The sequence below is a fragment of the Gracilinanus agilis genome, chromosome 1 (assembly GCF_016433145.1).
Source record: "Gracilinanus agilis isolate LMUSP501 chromosome 1, AgileGrace, whole genome shotgun sequence".
Taxonomy (NCBI): domain Eukaryota; kingdom Metazoa; phylum Chordata; class Mammalia; order Didelphimorphia; family Didelphidae; genus Gracilinanus; species Gracilinanus agilis.
In genome coordinates, this window is record NC_058130.1 from 759688476 (window position 1) to 759708048 (window position 19573).

The window sequence follows — 19573 nt, forward strand, 5'->3', positions numbered from 1 at the left end:
ACTTTTCACTTCACGACCTGAATCCAGGAGACAAAGTGTATATAAAGAACTTCCAGCGCACTGGGGCAACCCAGCCTTCGTGGGATGGCCCGTTTGAAATTTTAATAACCACCCCAACAGCTATAAAGATCGGAGAAAAGGACTCTTGGATTCATTGCTCACATGTAAAGAGGGCATCTTCTATTGAACCTGATTGACTGTTTCCTGTTACCTGCATTGGAGATAACAGTTCATGGACTCATGGATGTTAATTTGGAATCATTGGGTTGTCTTGATTCTTTCCCTGATTTTATTCTAATTTCTTATTGATTTACCTAATATCTTTTAATAGAATAATTAATATTTTTTTGTCTTTTTTCTCATTTCTTGTACTTGAGTACATATAATCACTTAATTTTTTCATTTTTTGCAATGCTATAATTTTAATATATATATAATTGCTGTAATATTAATGCTTACTCACAAGGTTTAGACTCCAAGAACTTGCCATATATTGTTAAATGTTATGGGACTGTGATTAATGCTTCTGTCTAATTCCAGGAGAAGGGAACACATGAGCCATTAATGGTGCTAAGGAAAGCACAAGGTCATGAAGACCGACCGACAAATCCAATGGGATTTCTGAGAACATCTGCACAGTGCCAAGGAGCACGAGGTTAAAGAGATCATACATATACAGGTGGGATTGAGGTACTCCCACGCCAACACTGAGGACTTGAACTCAGTGTAAGAATCGAAGCTGCGACGCTTAACATATGTTAAGACGTAGGACTCTCCGAACTACACTGCCAGTCAGGTACCGCAGGTTGGCTATTATTTGGCTCACCCATATACTCCTGAGAGTAAAGGGAATGACAGACGCTTCCCTTGCATTTAAATCTGGTCCTTTTTTCTCTCTTATAGAATGGCAACTTCCTGTAGTCTTAGCTGCAAATGGGTAAGTGCAGTATTACTGCATTGTATCCTACAGACTAGTAGGATGGAAATTATAATTGATTAGACCCTAATACAAGGGCCTGTTATAATTTTATTTTGTTTTCTTCAAAAATTTTTTTATGTACATAACTTTTGATATTTGATTTTGATTTTAATGTTTTTTTTCAAAAGCTTCAATTTTCTTCTATTTGATTTTTATATTTTTTTTTCTTTCTTTTTCTTTTGAATTTACTCATACAACCCCATGACTCAACTGTATATATTGAGCTGATCTGGGTATTTCTTTCTAAATACCCACATCAGGGGGGATTGTATTTTTATTATATCCAAGATTTAATTTTTGGTTTTGTTTGAGAAAATTCTCAGGGAAAGAAACTTGCTAATTCCTTAATCCAGAGAATGAACTGTTTGCAGAGAGATGCCTGAAGAACCTACGTTTAATCAAGAGATCCAGAATGAACTTTGGGTTGCAATTGATTGAACTGATGGGGTTTGTTGCATCAAGTGATCCAGAACGAACTTTGGGTACTAATGAATGGACTGATGGGTTTTGAACAGCTACTTTAATTGTACATGATGTGTCGATTGGGGACTGCCCCCAATTGGTTTCTTGTCAACGCGCTTAGCAAAACATTGGTTTTGCTTTCTCTCTTTTCCATTTCCCTCTTATCTCTAACTATTGTAGTTAGAAGGACCTTTGTGGTAGAAGATGGTTGTGTAACATGATCACTTGGGGTGACTAGGCACCCAATGATCATCAGGGGGGATTGTGTAAATAGAATTAGCCAGATCCCATTAATAGTCAAAAATCTACTCAACCCAGGCATGCTAATGATGTCACTCCCACCTCCCTTAGTGGGGAGGGGAGACGAGTTACCCACACGTGACAATAAGTAACAAATCAAGAATAAGGGACTGCCCTTTGGGCAGTCCAAATCAATGTAGAAACTGCCATTTGTCCATTTGAATTAGAGGTGGACCACAGGAAGTGATGAAAGACATGATCTCTTTAAGTAAGTGAGTGAACTTCCTGTGGGGGCAGTTACCGTCTGGAACTGGAGGAAGAAGCATCTCCTGAGACCACAGACAGCTTACACTCTGTATTGTCACGTGGGTAAGTTAGGCTGGCTTCCTTGGCCTAGCTGGGCCAATTCTAAACTCTGCCTATCTGGCTGTTGGGCCTTGTGGCTTACAGCTTCATTTTATTTAGCCTTCCAACCTCCCTTTTTCTCTTTATTCCTACCCTTACCTACCTGATTGTAAATAAACTCCTCAACCCGATGCTGACTTGGGTCTGATTTAATTACGGAATCAACCTGAATTGTTGATTCCTGGCGGCCACATATTTTTAATATATAGCTATAATAACTAAATTTTATTTCTTACAATAGCATCCAAACTTTCCTGGGACTGAAGGGCATTAATACACACATCCACAACCTCACTCAACTGGAAGAACCTACTGTAGCTATTAGAGGAGAGGAGCAAGGTCGAGTAAAGGCAAAATAAGTGGAGAGGAATCAGAGGTAAAAAGTCAAGTTGCAATCTGTGGAAAATCAGTCTCCTTCCATCTTATCTGAATATCCAGTTCTATTTCTGACCTGACACCCCAGACCTCATCTTATCATCTCCTCACTTTATTCCCATCATGAATGGCAGATTCTAAAGCTCATTCAATATCCACATGTGCTTTCTTTACCCATTCACACTTTCAAATTTTCTGGAAAATATCTGCCCTTGTTTTCCTTCTCCTCCATGGTGAGTTTTACACACTTTTCAGGAAAGACTGTGGATATCCTCAATATATCCACAATATAGACAAGTGTCAGGATGACAGTTATTGGCACTGCAGAGACCATGACATGCAAATGAATCCTTGTCAATCACACTGGCTCCTTTAACCAAGGGCCTCACTAAAGGTTTTTGTTTTGTTTTTAACACATAAGAAGGGAGGGAGTTTGGCATTTAGGACAAGAATACTATTGCAATGCAAAAAGATCATGTAACTCATAAACCTCAGTTCCCTCCTAGGCCCGAGAAGACAATATCAAGAAGCAATCCTTCATTTGGTAACTATACTACAAAACAATATTGCATAATTTCTGCTTCTCTGAAAGTAATGTACCCAAGAGAGAGGTCAGAAGGAAGATCTTGCAACAGGATTATACTCAGAAAACCAATCACTAATAGCCTCATCAATGCTTGAAGCACAATTTGTGTAATTTGTATTAAGAATTTAGTCCCAGGCAAGAGTTGGTGTATGTAACCAGATTAAGAATGTCTCCCAGCCTATTTTTCTTTAATAGTATGTAGTAGTTAAAAGTTAATATGATGAAGAATTAGACCACTTCAGGCTAGCCTTTTTCATACCTTACATCTCTTAAAGATGGGACTCAATAATCTTCCATACTTCCTGTCTTCTCAGTTCACATTCTGGTAGGTGAACAGGGAGGCTACTCCTTGCCTTATTTCTTTATCCCTGAATTTTCTTTATCTCCATTCAGGGGTTGGAATTATCCCCCTTTGATGTATGAAGAAAACCCAGACCGATCACAAAGACAGCCTAAAACTCAATGGAAGACTTTTTTAAAGCCAATGCCTGGAATCTATTATGGCATGCATTGTTTCTGAACAATAATCTATCAAATGCTGGCTCTGTATAATGCTGCTTCTCTGGGGAAAGGAAAGAAAGATCCATGCCACTTATATGCCTGGCATTTTGCTAAGCAATTTACAAATATTTTCTCATTTGATCCTTACAACATCCATGTCAGGTAGGTGCTATGATTATTCCTATTTTATACCTATTAAAACTGAGGTAAACAAGTTGAGTGACTTATCTAGTCATACAATTTAGATAACAGCTGAAAATGAATTTGAACTCAGGATTTCCTGACTCCACATGCAGATGTCAATCTAATGTACCATCAATTACTTATACTAGGCTAAGGCCAGGTGTGGTGGGTCTTTGGCTCTTCCAAGTATTCTCTGGTTAACTTCTATTCTCCTTCCTTAATTACTTGGTGCTGCATTAGGCACTTAACATTTCTTGGATAAGGTTTCTCATTTGTAAAATAGCAAAAACCATAGCACCACTCTGATAAGGTTGTTGTAAGCATTAAATGAGATAGCATATGTAATCACTTTGCCTAACTTGAAATGCTAGCTGGACATATCCTCTGTTTCCAATTCTTTTCTACCACACACACACAAAAAACTGATAGAAATATTTTTCTACAAGTAGGTCCTTTCTCCATTTCTTTGACCTTTTTGAGATACAGTCCTAGGATTGTTCTTGCTGGAAAAAAGGGTAAATACAGTTTTATACCCTTAGATCATGGTTTGTAATTGCTCTCCAGAATGATTGTATCTTTTCACAACTCCCCTAAGAGCGTATCATTGCTCCAGTTGTCTCATGTCTCATCCAACACATATTGTTTTTCTTTTTTTGTCATCGTAGTCAATCTGCTAACCATCAGGTACTACGTCAGAATTATTTTAATTTAAATTTCTCTAATTGATAGTGATTTGGGGCATTTTAAAATATGAGTATGAATAGCTTTAATTTATTCATCTGAGAATTGCCTGTTCATATGCTTTGACCATTTATCAATTGGGGGATGACTTGTATTACTATAAATTTGCGTGATTTTTCTATATATTTGAGAAATGCAGCCTTCCTCAGAGACAACTATAATTTTTCCCTCCAGTTTCCTTTTTTTCTTCTAACCTTGCTTGCATTGGTTTTGTTGATTCAAAACCTTTTAAATTAATTACAATCAAATTATTCAATTTTCATCTTGTAATTTTCTGTATCTTAATTTTTCATTAATTCTTCCCTCATCCATAAATCTAACAGGTAAATTATTCTATGTTCCCCTAATTTGTTTATGGCACAATTGTTTATTTCTAAATTATGTATGCATTTTGACTTTCTTTTTGATTAAGGATGAGATACTGGTCTATACCTAGATTCTTCCATACTATTTTCTACTTTTTCCAGCAGATTTTATGAAATAGAGTCATCCCTCCCTATATTAGAGTTTACTTATCTGTGTTTTACTGTATCCCGGGATGTTTTTAAAAATCTAATTCTGTATTGAGGATTTAAACTTATCATGACACATTATTGACTGGAGGAATGATAGGTGATCTACCAGAGCACTGGGTTGTGTATCCTGGGTACTGATTGGCTTAGTGACTGTAGGTTAATAAGAGTGTGGATAAGGTTTATAGGAGAGTGGGAATGGTTTATAAGGCCTTAAAAATGTAAATAAAAATGTATAACACTAGTGAATTCTCCCCAAAGCTTCAATTTTTGTGTTTCTAAAGCAGTAGGTCATTTATAATTCTGTGTTCAGTACCTAATATATTTCATTGACCCTTTATTCTTTCTTAGCCAATACCAACTTATTTTGATAATTACCACTTTATAATACATTTTGAGACCTAGTACAGTTATGTCACTTTTATATTTTTTCATTAATTTGCTTGATATTATTTTTACATTGAAATTACTTATTTGTTTATTATGTTAAAATCCCCAGCTAACACCTTGCCTCCCTGACCTCCCCTATTTTACATAGCTATATAAACATATAACTATATCTCGCTCTTTTTCTATTTATTGGTTCTTTCTTTGGAGGCTAACATATATAAGAATTTTTTAAGCAATATTTTTGTTGCTATAGATTTTGTTCTCTTGGTTCTGCTCATTACACTCTTTAAAACTTCAAGAAAGTCTTTTAATATTGTCACTCATTCATTATTTCTTATGGTGCAATAGTATTCCATCACAATCATATGTCTCAGCTTGTTTGGCTATTCCCCAGTTGGGGAGTATCCCTTTAATTTCCAATTGCTTGTTACCATTAAGAAAGATGCTCCAAATATTTTAGAACATGCTTTTTTTCTAGATCATCTTGGAAAATAAATCTAGTTGTATCTCAGGGGAAAAAAGTTATGCCAAGTTTATTAACTCTTTAAGTTTAATTCCAGATTGCTCTACAAAAAGGCTGGATCATTTCACAGTTCCATCTATATAGTATTAATAACCCCATTTTTTCATAGCCCCTCCAACATTTGTCATTTTCCCTTTTCATCATTTTAGCCAATATGATAGTTGTGAGATCATATTTCTTAGTTGTTTTGATTTTTATTTCTCTAATCAATAATAATTTAAAGTATTTTTCAGAAAGTTATATATAACTTTGATTTCTTTATCTAAAAATTGTTCCTATCTTTGAACACTGATCAATAGGAGAATAGCTCACATTTTTATTAAAAAAAATGACAAATTTTTCTATATTATTTAGATATGAGATCTCTGAGAAAATGTCTGTAAAATTTCCCCATTCAACTTTTCTTTCCAGTCTTCACTACATTAGATTTATTTGTACATACATTATTAATGTATTCAAAATTAACCATTTTACATATCACAAAGTTTATTCACAAATTCTTCTCTTATCCATGAATCTAATAGGCAACATATTATCTCTTCTCCTATAATAATGCTTATAATATTTCCCTTTATGCCTAGATCATTTTTCCATTTTGATCTTATCTCTGTAAATCGTATAAGACAGTGATGGCAAACCTATGGCATGAGTGCCAAAGATGACATGCACAGAACTTTCTGTGGACATGAGGCTGCCTCCTCCCCTCCCAGTGCATTAATAGAAAGGCAGAGAGACTTGGGTAGGGATGCGCCACTCCCCCTCTCCACTTTGCTTGATGACATTTTTTCATATCACTCTTTCAAGCAGCCCATACCATTCGATATAATTACAGGCTGTAATTCAGATGAAAGCAGTGTTGGGTTTTAAGGAGTCAGGCTACTTTTCAATGTACTTAGATTGGAAAGATGGCTTTTTAAAAATGGGGAGTTGACTTGGTTTTAGGAACTTAAAAAAAAGAAACACAATCATTAGTTTCTGTCTAAATATCAGTACGTATGTATTTGTTCTCAGGCAGAAGAGTGGTAAAAGCTAAGAAAATGATGTTAAGTGACTTGCTCAGGTCACAACTACAAAGTGTCTGAGTGCAGATTTGAAACCAGGACCTCCTGTCTCTAGGTCATGACCTCTATGCACTGAGCCACCATACCTGCCACATTCAGTGATTTCTTTTGGATTCCTATTCTGCTATGACATGTACATTCAGATATACAAAAGCAGTGAGAGTTATAAATTTTTCCATTCCCCCCTTGTCTCCTACTATGTCTGCATGGTCTTTGCTCTACGGTTTTGGTAGATAGATTCCCAAGTATTTTATATTGTCTAGGGTGATTTTAAATGGTGTTACTCTTTCTACCTCTTGTTGCTCTAATGTGTTGGAAATATATAGAAATGCTGATGATTTATGTGCATTTATTTTGTATCCTGCAACTTTGCTAAAGTTGTTGATTATTTCTACAAGCTTCTTAGTTGATTCTCTAGGATTTTTTAAGTATACCATCATATCATCTGCAAAGAGTGATAGCTTAGTCTCCTCCTTGCCTATTTTGATACCTTCAATTTCTTTTTCTTCTCTAATTGCAACTGCTAGTGTTTCTAGTACTATGTTGAATAATAGAGGTGATAATGGGCATCCTTGTTTTACTCCTGATCTTATTGGGAAGGCTTCTAATTTATCCCCATTGCATATAATGCTTGTTGATGGTTTTAGGTATATACTGTTTATTATTTTTAGGAAGGGTCCTTCTATTTCTATACTTTCCAGTGATTTCAATAGGAATGGATGCTGTATTTTGTCAAAGGCTTTTTCAGCATCTATTGAGATAATCATGTGATTTTTGTTTCTTAGACTGTTGATATGGTCAATTATGTGGATGGTTTTCTAGTGTTGAACCATCCTTGCATTCCTGGTATAAATCCCACCTGATCATGGTGGATGATCTTCTTAATTACTTGCTGGAGTCTCTTTGCTAATATTCTATTCAAGATTTTTGCATCTATGTTCATTAGGGAGATTGGTCTGTAGTTTTCTTTCTCTGTTTTTGGTCTACCTGGCTTTGGGATCAGTACCATATTTGTGTCATGAAAGAAATTTGGTAGGACTCCTTCTTTGCTTATCATATCAAATAATTTGTATAGTATTGGGATTAGTTGCTCTTTGAATGTCTGATAGAATTCACTTGTGAATCCATGAGGTCCTGGTGATTTTTTCTTAGGGAGTTCTTTGAGGGCTTGTTCAATTTCTATTTCTGATATGGGATTATTTAGGTATTCTATTTCTTCTGCTGTTAATCTAGGCAATTTATATTTTTGTAAATATTCATCCATATCTCCTAGATTGTTATATTTGTTGCCATATAATTGGGCGAAATAGTTTTTAATGATTGCCTTAATTTCCCCTTCATTAGAGGTGAGGTCTCCCTTTTCATCTTTGATACTGTCAATTTGGTTTTCTTCTTTCCTTTTTCTTATTAGATTGACCAGTACTTTGTCTATTTTATCTGTTTTTTCAAAATACCAGCTTCTAGTCCTATTTATTAATTCAATAGTCCTTTCACTTTTGATTTTATTAATTTCTCCCTTAATTTTTAGTATTTCTAATTTAGTTTTCATCTGGGGATTTTTAATTTGCTCGCTTTCTAATTTTTTTGAGTTGCATGCCCAATTCATTGATCTCTGCCCTCCTTAATTTGTTAATAAATGCACTCAAGGATATAAATTTCCCCCTGAGTACTGCCTTGGCCGCATTCCTCAGAGTTTGGTAGGATGTCTCATCATTGTCATTCTCTTCAATGAAATTGTTGATTGTTTCTATGATTTCTTCTTTGACAAATTGGTTTTGGAGAATCATATTGTTTAATGTCCAATTGGTTTTTGATTTGCCTGTCCAGGTGCCCTCACTAATTATTATTTTTATTGAATTATAATCTGAGAAGGTTACATTTATTATATCTGCTCTTTTGCATTTGTTTGCAATGATTCTATGCCCTATTACATAGTCAATCTTTGTAAATGTACCATGTCCAGCTGAAAAGAAGGTGTATTCCTTTTTGTCCCTATTTATTTTTCTCCACATATCAATTAAATCTAATTTTTCTAGGACTTCATTCATCTCTTTTACCTCTTTCCTATTTATTTTTTTGGTTTGATTTATCTAGATCTGAAAGAGGAATATTTAGATCTCCCACTATTATGGTTTTACTATCTATTTCCTTCTTGAGCTCTGACAGTTTCTCCTTTATGAATTTGGATGCTATACCACTTGGTGCATATATTGAGCAGTGTTATTTCCTCATTGTTTATTCTGCCTTTCATCAGGATGTAATGACCTCCCTGTCTTTTTTTAATTATATCTATTTTTAGTTTGGCTTTGTCAGAGATCATAATAGCCACTCCTGCCTTCTTTTTCTCATTTGATGCCCAAAATATTTTGCTCAAGCCCTTAACCTTAAACTTGTGTATGTCTACCCGTCTCAAATATGTTTCTTGTAGACAACATATGGTAGGATTTTAGTTTCTGATGCACTTTTCTATTTGCTTCCATTTTATGAGCGAGTTCATCCTATTCACATTCAGAGTTACAATTATCAGTTGTGCATTCACTGAGATTTTTGTATCCTCCCCTAGACCCCCCTTCTTCTTACACTATTTTCTTTTAAACCAGTGGTTTGCCTTGAGCCAGTATCCCTTATCCCCTCCCTTGAGTGACTTCCTTTTCTCCCCCCTCCCTTGTTATTCCCCTCTTTTTGTTTCTAAAAGGCCTAATGAATTCCCTCCCCCTTCTTCTCCCCTCCTCCCCTTGACCTCCCCACTCCCCTGCTCCCCTTGATTTATCCCTTCTGACTTTCTCAGTAAGGTTAGATAGAGTTTTTTATCTGAATGGATAATAAAGCTACTCTTCCATCTCCAGGTTGATTACACTGAGAGTAAGGTTTGATTATTCCCTCTTAATGCTCTCTTCCTCTCCTTCTTATGATAGTATTTATCCCCTCCCCTTCCCATACCCTCTTTGTGTGTAATAGAATATTCTATTTTTCTTATTTACTCAGATTTTTCTTGGTGTCCCCTACTATTCCTCCCCTCTTTCCCACCCCTCATGTCATCTTAGACCATTTAGTATCTTGTCCTCTCCCTATGAATTATTCTTCTGGTTGCTATAATAGTGGATATTATAATAGTGAGTAGAGTTCACTACAGAGAATTATACATTGCATTTCTCCACATAGTAATACAGATAATTAGATCTTATTTAAGCCCTTAAAGAGTCAAGTTTAAAAAATTATGAGTTTTCTTTCTTTTCCCTCTGTTTCTTATTTACCTTTTCATGTTTCTCTTGATTTTTGTGGTTGGGTATCAAACTTTCATTTTAGTCCTGGTCTCTTTTGTGCAAAAACTTGGAACTCTTCAATTTTGTTGAATGCCCATACTTTCCCCTGGAAGTATATAGTCAGTTTCGATGGGTAGTTGATCCGTGGCTGAAGGCCCACCTCTCTTGCCTTTCTGAATATCGTGTTCCAAGCTTTGCGGTCTTTTAGCGTGGAGGCTGCCAGATCCTGTGTGATCCTGATTGGTGCTCCTTGATATTTGAATTGTCTCTTTCTGGCTTCTTGTAAGATTTTTTCTTTTACTTGGAAGCTCTTGAATTTGGCTATTATATTCCTGGGTGTTGTCTTATCTGGATTGAGTGTAGAGGGTGATCTATGGATCCTTTCAATGTCTATATTGCCCTCTTGTTGTAAAACTTCAGGGCAATTTTGCTGAATAATTTCTTTTAGTATGGAGTCCAAATTTCTATTAATTTCTCCCTTTTCAGGGAGACCAATGATTCTCAAATTGTCTCTTCTAGACTGGTTTTCTTGGTCTGTCACTTTCTCATTGAGATATTTCATGTTTCCTTCTATTTTATCAGTCTTTTGACTTTGTTTTATTTATTCTTGTTGTCTTGAGAGATCATTATCCTCTAATTGTTCAATTCTAGCCTTTAAGGACTGGTTTTTGGCTATAATCTTTTGGTTTTCCTTTTCAATCTGGTCATTTCTGGTCTTCAGTTGACTTGCCTCACTTTCCAATTGCGAAATTCTGCCTTTTAAACTGTTATTTTCTTGCCAGATCCCTTCCATCTTCTTCAACATCTCATTTTTGAACTCTTCAATAGCTTGTGACCAACTTTCATTGTTTTGGGAAGGTTTGGATTTTTGTTTTTCCTCCTCTGTTGTCTGGATTTTGTCTCTGTAGAAGTTTTCAAGTGTTCCAGAGTTTTTCTTGATAGTCTTTTTCTTCTGGGCTTTCCTATGGCTTGCCATTATTGGCCCCGCCCCTTTTCAGCTTTGTCTTCACACTCAGGGTCTGCCTGTGGTTTCTAAGCTCTGGAGGGCTCCGGTCTCCTTGTCCTTGGGGTCACTCCTCCTGGTTGTCCCCAGTCTGCCCCCCTGCTCGAGTCTCCTTCAGAGGTCTCGGAGGGCTGCTGCCACAGCTGAGCTCCTGTCTGCACTGGGTCCTCACTCAATGTCCTAGCTTGCACTGGAGATCTCTATTTGCTCCTAAGGCACTGCCTTCCCCCTGCACAGAAGCTCGGGGGAAAGTCCCTGCTTTACAGGTCTTTATTCCCACCTGGGGCACTGCCTTCCCCAAGCAGAAGCATCCCCTCAAGCATTGAGGGCAAGGCTTCCCTACAAAAGGAGGTAGGTGGTACCCCAATCTGATCAAGAATAATGATGGAGTACACTCCAGCCTCCCCTGAGTTCGGTTAACTGCACAGTGGATGGTCTGGTTCTGCCCTTTTTTACTTCTCATCAATTCCTGGAGGTCATTCCTGGAGGTCATTCTGGTTCACATAGAATTCCTCCAGTTCATTATTACTTTCAGCACAATAATGTTCCATCAAAAATATATATCACAATGTATTGAGCCATTTCCCAATCGATGGACACCCACCCCTTCAGTAGTGTCCCAATTTTTTCATATCCCCTCCAACGTTTATCATTTTCCTTTACTGCCATATTGGCCAGTCTACTAGTTGTGAGGTGGTACCTCAGAGTTGTTATTAAAACAAATTGTTATTTAAAAAAATGTGTTTCTTTAATCAGAAGATATTTAGAACAGTTTTTCATGTGTTAATTGATAATTTCAATTTCATTCTGTGAAAACTGTTCATGTCCCTTGCCCATTTATGAATTAATGAATGGCTTGATTTTTTATAAATTTGACTTAGTTCCTTATGTATTTGGGAAATTAAACCTTTGTCAGAGGATTTTGTAAGAAAAACATTCTTCCAGTTTGTTGCTTTCCTTCTAATTTTGGTTACATTGGTTTTGGTTGTACAAACCCTTTTCCTTCCTGTCACACAGAGCTGACAGGTATACTATTCTATGATCACCCAATTTATTTATGATTTTACTCTTTATATTTGTCATTTACCTATTCTGAATTTCTTTGCTAGGATCTAATATTTTGATCCCAACCTAATTTTTCCCAAACTTTTTGTCAATTTTTCCAGCAGTTTTTCTCAAATAGTGAGTTCTTGTCCCAAAAGCTGAGTTATTTTGGTTTATCAAACACTAGCTTGCTGAGGTCATTTACCCCTAGTCTATTCTTCTATTGATTCACCCTTCTTTCTCTTAGATAGCACCATATTGTTTTGATGACCTCTGCTATATAGTACAGTTTAATATCTGGTACTGCAAATGTATGTTTTGAAAAAAAAAATATATATATATATATGTATGTATATATATTTTGTCTACATACTCTGAAGACTACTCTAATATCTATAAAATGACCCCCCCTTGGTTCTGATTATTCAGTTTTTCAGTTTGAACTGAGAGTGGAAACATTTATTCCTCTTTTTATGACTCCCTTAGAATTGTCCCTCTAATTTTGGGAGTTCAGAATCTCTGTCACTTACCACAATCCCCAAAGGTAACAAGGAAAGCCAGCCTCTTCCCTCTTTACCATTTCCTTCAGGGCAGAATGAAGAGGTCTACCCTGAAGGGAAGGCATAACCCTGGAAGACTGGCCTGGAGATGCTGCTCTTTTGTCTAGCTATAGGTCTGTTTTGTGTGAAGAAAATTTATTCTTTTGGGGTTGCACACTTGACCGCATCTCCTGCCAACCATTTGACCCAGAAGTCAGGACTGTGTGAGGGAAATCATTGGGCAAATTAGGTCACTTGTGCCTATGTGAGTTTGCATGATTTTGTGTCACTTATGCCACCTAGCATAGGTCACAGGAGTGTGACCTCTGAACTTGATCCAGACATGACTCTGAATTTGACCTGGAAGTGAGAGAGAGGAAAAAAGGACAAATGAGGCAGTGTTCACTCTTTCTGTCTCCATCTCTGGTGATGGACCAAGAAAGCTGCTACTGGAGGTCAGGCTGAGAGCTCTCACGTGGGATCTGGATTAGACTATTTTACTGTTATCTTTCTACCTATTTCTCATCTTTTACCTATCCAAGGGATTCTGATAAACATTAGTAATTCAAAGCCAGTCTCATAGTTTTAATTCTTATAGTCTGTAAGAATCTCTGACTTTGAATTATCACTAGAGCAAGTGGTATCAAGAACTTAAAATGTCCTTGTGGTTTCTGATATAGTAAAACTATACAAGTGGTGCCCAGAATTATTGAAAAGTGTCCCTTCATGGGAATTATTTCATCATCTCTCCATGACATTGCTCATGTTCCTCTTCCTTTAATACCTTGTGATCTGCCCATTTCCACCCAATATGGCCACACAGGAGGACATCCAAAGGCTCCAGACCAGATTTTTTACAACTCCAGGTCTATCTAATTAATGATCAGGCTTTCTCCCGGAAGTCCCTCCTTCATTTGAGATCCTAACTTGGAAGGAAAGCTTGGATTGAATAAAGCAAGATTGTATTGAGTTCCTAGCTGATGGCAGGAAGCATGACTCATATTTCTGATGTTCCCTTAGTTTCCTAAACCACATTGTGACATATACTCTTTGTTTTTTATTCCTTCTCCCATGTGATTCTTCTCAACCTCATCCTATAAGTGCTCTTGGAAAATTGTGATTCCTACTTATTTCCCTATTGCATAGTATATTGTTGTTGCTGCTGCTTGTGGTGGTGGTGGTGGTGGTGGTGGTGGTGGTGTGTGTATGTGTGTGTGTGTGTGTGTGTGTGTGTGTGTGTGTGTGTGTGTGTGTTTGTGTTTGTGTTGTGTTCATATTTATGGCTCCTTAAGATCATGAATATGTATCATGTATCCATCAGGTGGAAGCAATATATTTCAATCAGTGAACTTACATTTCCAAAATCATGAAAAAAGTAATAGATTCTGGGACCTTTCTACCTCTATAACTAGAGGCATGAAGAAAATTAAAACAAAAAAGATGAAGAATTTATGCTATTGGGGGCGGCTGGGTAGCTCAGTGGATTGAGAGCCAGGCCTAGAGATGGGAGATCCTAGGTTTAAATCTGGCCTCAGACACTTCCCAGCTGTGTGACCCTGGGTAAGTCACTTGACCCCCATTGCCTACCCTTACCACTCTTCTGCCTTGGAGCCAATACACAGTATTGACTCCAAGACGGAAGGTGAGGGTTTTAAAAAAAAAGAATTGATGCTATTCAGTTTATATCTGAAGCTTTGAAAGGGACGCGAAACTCTAAAGTCACAGCTCTCTGAGGTTCTGTGGCACTACCTGGACAGACCCTGTTCTCATTAAAAATATCCACATGGCATCTGGGTGAACTGTCCAACAATTGACTTTTCCTTCTTTTATCAGAATGAGCCAATGTTAACTTTGGAAAATCAGAGGGATTCTTTTTTTCTGATGTTGGGCTTTTGGTCATAATTTCTTTTCTTTTATTAAATGTTCTTGTTATCTTTTGTTTTTATACTTTTTTCCAGTACACTTCCACTCCCTACAATATAAATAATATCTAAAGAGGCTCCATTAAAGGGGAGAAATAGAAGGTGTTGACGTGGAGTCGAGAAACCCCCAAACTTATAGCCTAGTAAGAGCTGATGAACTCCAAATTTTAGGGTTAACTTGTAAATTGGTTCATCAGATCTTACTAGGCTATAAGTTTGGGGGTTTGTAGATTCCACATCAAAACAGGGGACACTTAGTAGTCCTCTTTTTAAAATAATAAAAAAAACATTAACAAAATGTCTCACTACCTCTTTTATGCCCCCACTGTATACCACTGTGAAAGAAAAAAAAAACATAAAAACAAATCTTGTAACAGATTTACTCTAGCAAAAAAAAGTCCTCTGAGTTCATTAACTCTCTATTAGGATGTAGGCAAACTGTGTCACCACTGATCCTCCAAAGTTTTGGCTATTTGAATTGATTCAAGTACTTAAGTCTTTCAAATTGTCTTTAAGTGGTTTTTTCCCCCTTGTTCTGTTCTCTTCACTTTGAATTGGTTTATTCATTTCTCTGAAATTGTTCCTTTCATCATTCCTGAGGTTTCCAGAGTAATAAGACATTTTCAAAGGGATTATGGAGAGGAGTAGGACTCAGTAGTACCCATTTCTTTGGGTACTGTTTGGAGAACCCAGACGCACTGACATTGACCATGTTATCTAGGAGTGAGAGTGACTCTAACCAAATTCTTCCATGGCAGTTGGCCCAGATTTGTTGGGAAGAAATGGGGTTCATGTGGGGAAATTGATCTAGATATGCCACTATTTTCTTTTCTGGAGATCTTGAGGAAACCTGAAATTAGACTGTTTTATCAAGAGGCTAGAACCTGTGAGTTTGTGTGCAGTGTCATTGTCCAATCAGGCTCTTGGGATTGCTGGACAGCAGTCCTTCCACAAGTTTTTTAAACCCTTACCTTCCATTTTAGTATCTATACTGTATAATAGTTCCAAGGCAAAAGAGAGGTAAGGACTAGACAATGGGGGTTAAATGGAGGAGCCAAGGAAACAGAAACAGAAAATCGCTAGTAGAGCTTTGCAGTGTCATGACTGAGGAAAGTTGGGTGCCAGGGATATACTCCATTGCATTCCCTGCCTCAGTGACTCTTGATTCTGAAAGAAAAAGATGGAGGAAAGCACTCATTGAGTCAAGTCTGATTTTATTTGTTGGGCAAGGCAAACAAGTCAGAGGTCTGCAGATGCCCTCAGTAGGAATTGAGGTCCAATGTTGCAAAATACACACTCTTTCATAGTTTCATATCTGTTCTTTTTTAAAATTTTAGATAATTAATTTAGAATATTTTTCCATGCTTTCATGATTCATTTTCTTTCCCTCCCTTCTCGTGAGGCTCATTGCTCAAAACATATTTCCATTTTACTAATATTTGCAATAGACATACCTGTTCTCATAAGACAGCTCGCTGATAAATTCTCAATGACTTCAATACCTTTCAAGACCTTTCTTGTCTCTGAGACCATTTAAGATCTTCTTGATCTCTGAGATCTTCTATGAATCAATTTAATATAAAGAATATTATAATGCACAATCACACTCTTCAGAATAACACAGCAACACACAAGATTATTAATCAGTTAGTCTGGGACAACATTCTTAATCTCATTGTTTAAACAGACTTCTGCCTGGGTCCATGTTCTTACTATAATTCACACAGTTGCAAGGTATCAAATGAAAGAAATTCTTAAGCTAATGCAAATGACGGTCAGCTTAATTAGATTTCCTTTATGTAATGCTCATGATATGCCAGAACATAAGCAATAATGAGAGAAGCTGAGGCTGCCCTGCCTCCATGAGGTGAATATCGGCTCTGAAACCCCAGAGAAGAGAGTGAGTCATTGTCACTGGAGGATTCCAGTGTGAATTGGTTTTTACACTCTGTGTGTTCTAGAAGAGATTATGAATCAATACCTATCTGTGTATGTGCTCATATGTATTATCTTGTATGATTCCTTCATGTTTGTTTTTATGTGCTGTGTTTATATATGGGTGCTGAGAATGTGCATGTGTGTGTGTGTGTGTGTGTGTGTGTGTGTGTGTGTGTGTGAGAGAGAGAGAGAGAGAGAGAGAGAGAGAGAGAGAGAGAGAGAGAGAGAGAGAGATGGGTCATCCTTTCCCTTGTTTTGGCCTCAGTGAGGTTCCCTCTCTCATATAAACCCCCTACAATGCCTTCCCCCATATGAGGACCTCATGAGGAACTGAGTCATGCAGAGTGAAAGATTGGAATAGAAGCAGAGACAAAGAAACACAGAGACTCAAAGAAACTAAGACCAAGAGGAACAGACAGAGAATAAGAGAGTGTCCTGAGCCCCAATCTTGACCTAGAGAGGCAGGAAAATATTTATCTTAGCTTCTGAGATGGGAGTGGGAAGAAAGGAGGGAAGGGAGCAAGAGTAGGAGAAGGAGAGGAGACATAGCTGAGCCAAAGGAACCTCTGTTTAGGGCAGGAAGAGAGAAGGAGACCTGAAGGAATGTTGTGGATCAAGCCTGATGGAAGACAAAGTGGGGGAGCATGACCCATGGAACCTTGAGGAGTCTGATCTCTGACTCTATCCCCTCCAACACAGAGATTGACAAAGGCAGGGCAGAGAGATCTGGGCCCTTACAGGATGATTTTCCTCTTCCTCTACTTTCCCAGACAGGGTCAGTGGCATTTGTTGGAATGGCTCTCTTGTAGATTTGTGACACCAGATTCCTAGACCTCCTTCTCCCAGTAAATCCTGGAGCCTCCAGCCAGTAGGGGTTCCTGAATGCAGGGAACATTGGTCCTGGAGACAGGAAGACCTGAGTTCAAATCCAGTTTCAGATATCACCTTTGGGACCATGTGCAAATCCCTGAAACCCCAGTCTGTCTCAGTTTCTTGAACCATAAAGTGGGGATCAGGAGAGTACCTACCTCCCAGGGATATGGTGAGGATTAAATGAGATATTTGGAAAGCCCTTAGCAAAGCGACTGGCATATAATAGGCAGTTGATAAATGCTTATTCATTGCAGTTCATTACTGTTGTAACCCCAAGAACCACCATACAGGAAGCAGAGGGATCTTGTCCCTTCTAGAAAAGTGAGGTCGGAAGGGGGTGGGGTAAAGGGGGACATTTCATGGGCTCCCTTGTCTGAGCATCTTGTTCTTACCCTCAGGATAATTTATCCACAGTATTGGTGTAGGAAGTGTCCCTTGACCCAACCCCTTCCACCTGCTCCTCCCCCAGGGCCCTCTGGAGGACCACCCTGAGGGGTTCCCTCCCTCTTCTACACCATTGGCTGCCCAGGAAGAAGTAAATGAAAGGGTTTGCGCTGCTGTTCACACAGCCCAGGAGCCAAGGGAGCCCAGGAGGTATTAAAGAGAAGTCTATGAAAAACCCAAGTGAATCAAAAATCCACAAGGGCAGGCCGAAGAGCAGGAACACGAGGACTGTGAACAGGATCAGGAGGTATAGCCGGGGCGGCTGCCTGCGCTGGGAGCTACACTGGACCCTCAGCGCTAGGGTCAGGCTGGATACGGACATCACGCAGGTGAGGAGGGCGAACCATCCAATCCTGAGGAAGAGCAGACCCCTGTTGAAAACGTAGGCGTGATAATTGCCAAGGGATTTAAAAGTCACAAATGCTCCCCAGTACAGGACAGGCAGAGCCCATAGGGCGGTGCACACAGCCATAGACATGTGCTTGGGCCGGTGACATCTGTACCAGATGGGGAAGAGCACAGAGAGACAGCGCTCGGTGCTGATCACAGCCAGCAAACTCAGGCCAACCCAGTAGGGCGTGTATAGGATGCAGCTCCATAGCAGATCCGCGACAGCATATGAATCTCCAACAATATCCCACATGCAGAACAGAAAGAAGCTTCCTAGGAAGAGGGTGTCGGATGCGGCCAGGTTGAGGATGTAGACGGAGAAGGGGCTCCTCTGGATGCGGAAGCCCAAGAGCCACAGGACGATGCTGTTCCCCACCAGCCCAACCAGGGCAATGACCAGAGAGAGGATTATTATAACATCAAATGAGACAATTTCTCGATGTGCCTCAGCCACAGGATCTGAACTCGAATTTGTACTGGTCTCCACTGTGATGTCAAGATCAGATTTCCACAGCTCAGGTGTGGGGGACACAGCCATGGTAGGTGCTTCCAGCCTCAGAAAGCTCAGCTCCTCTCAGTCACCCTGGGGACACCAAGACATGGAAGTGGGTGAGAGACTGTTCCAGAGTTATCAGTTCTAAGATGGAAGGTAGAGTGTTTTATTTTGAAAAAGTAAGGGGTAGGGCAGCTGGGTGGAGAGCCAGGCCTAGGGATGGGAGGTCCTGCATTCAAATCTGGTCTCAGACACTTCCTAGCTGTGTGACTCTGGGCAAGTCACTTCATCCCCCTTGTCTAGCCCTTAACACTCTTCTACCTTGGAACAGATACACAGCATTGATTCTAAGGCAAAAGGTGAGGGTTAAAAAAAACCCTCATCTCCTTTCTTAGAATTGATACTAAGTAATGATTTGAAGGCAGAAGATCAGCATGGCTAGACAGTTGGCTGAGGCCATATTCCATTTATTCCTGCCTTCTGACCTGGCACTCTATCCACTGTGCTACCTAGCTGCCCATGGGATTCCTTTTTAGACATGGATTGGAATCACTATCGCTATACTCATTTCCACATATGAAATCATGTTGTATTGTTATGCCTTCATTTCAATAGTCCATGGAGGTTGGCTCTGGGATTGTCCACTGTTCAGTTGAAGAGAGACTGCGGGAAAATTCTGCCATTTTTCTCTCCCAGGTTTCTATGG

General features: G+C 38.6%; 1 protein-coding gene across 1 annotated transcript; it reads right to left on the minus strand.

The window, feature by feature from the left end:
• Positions 1 to 17934: 17934 nt before the first annotated feature.
• Positions 17935 to 18912, minus strand: LOC123232380 (mas-related G-protein coupled receptor member X1-like). Its single transcript, XM_044658808.1, has one exon. It carries the CDS (start codon positions 18910 to 18912, stop codon positions 17935 to 17937), a length of 978 nt encoding a protein of 325 aa, XP_044514743.1.
• Positions 18913 to 19573: the final 661 nt, after the last annotated feature.

Excerpts from the sequence above, each read along its gene's own strand:
- LOC123232380 (XM_044658808.1), bottom strand. The coding sequence starts at position 18,912 with ATGGCTGTGTCCCCCACACCTGAGCTGTGGAAATCTGATCTTGACATC.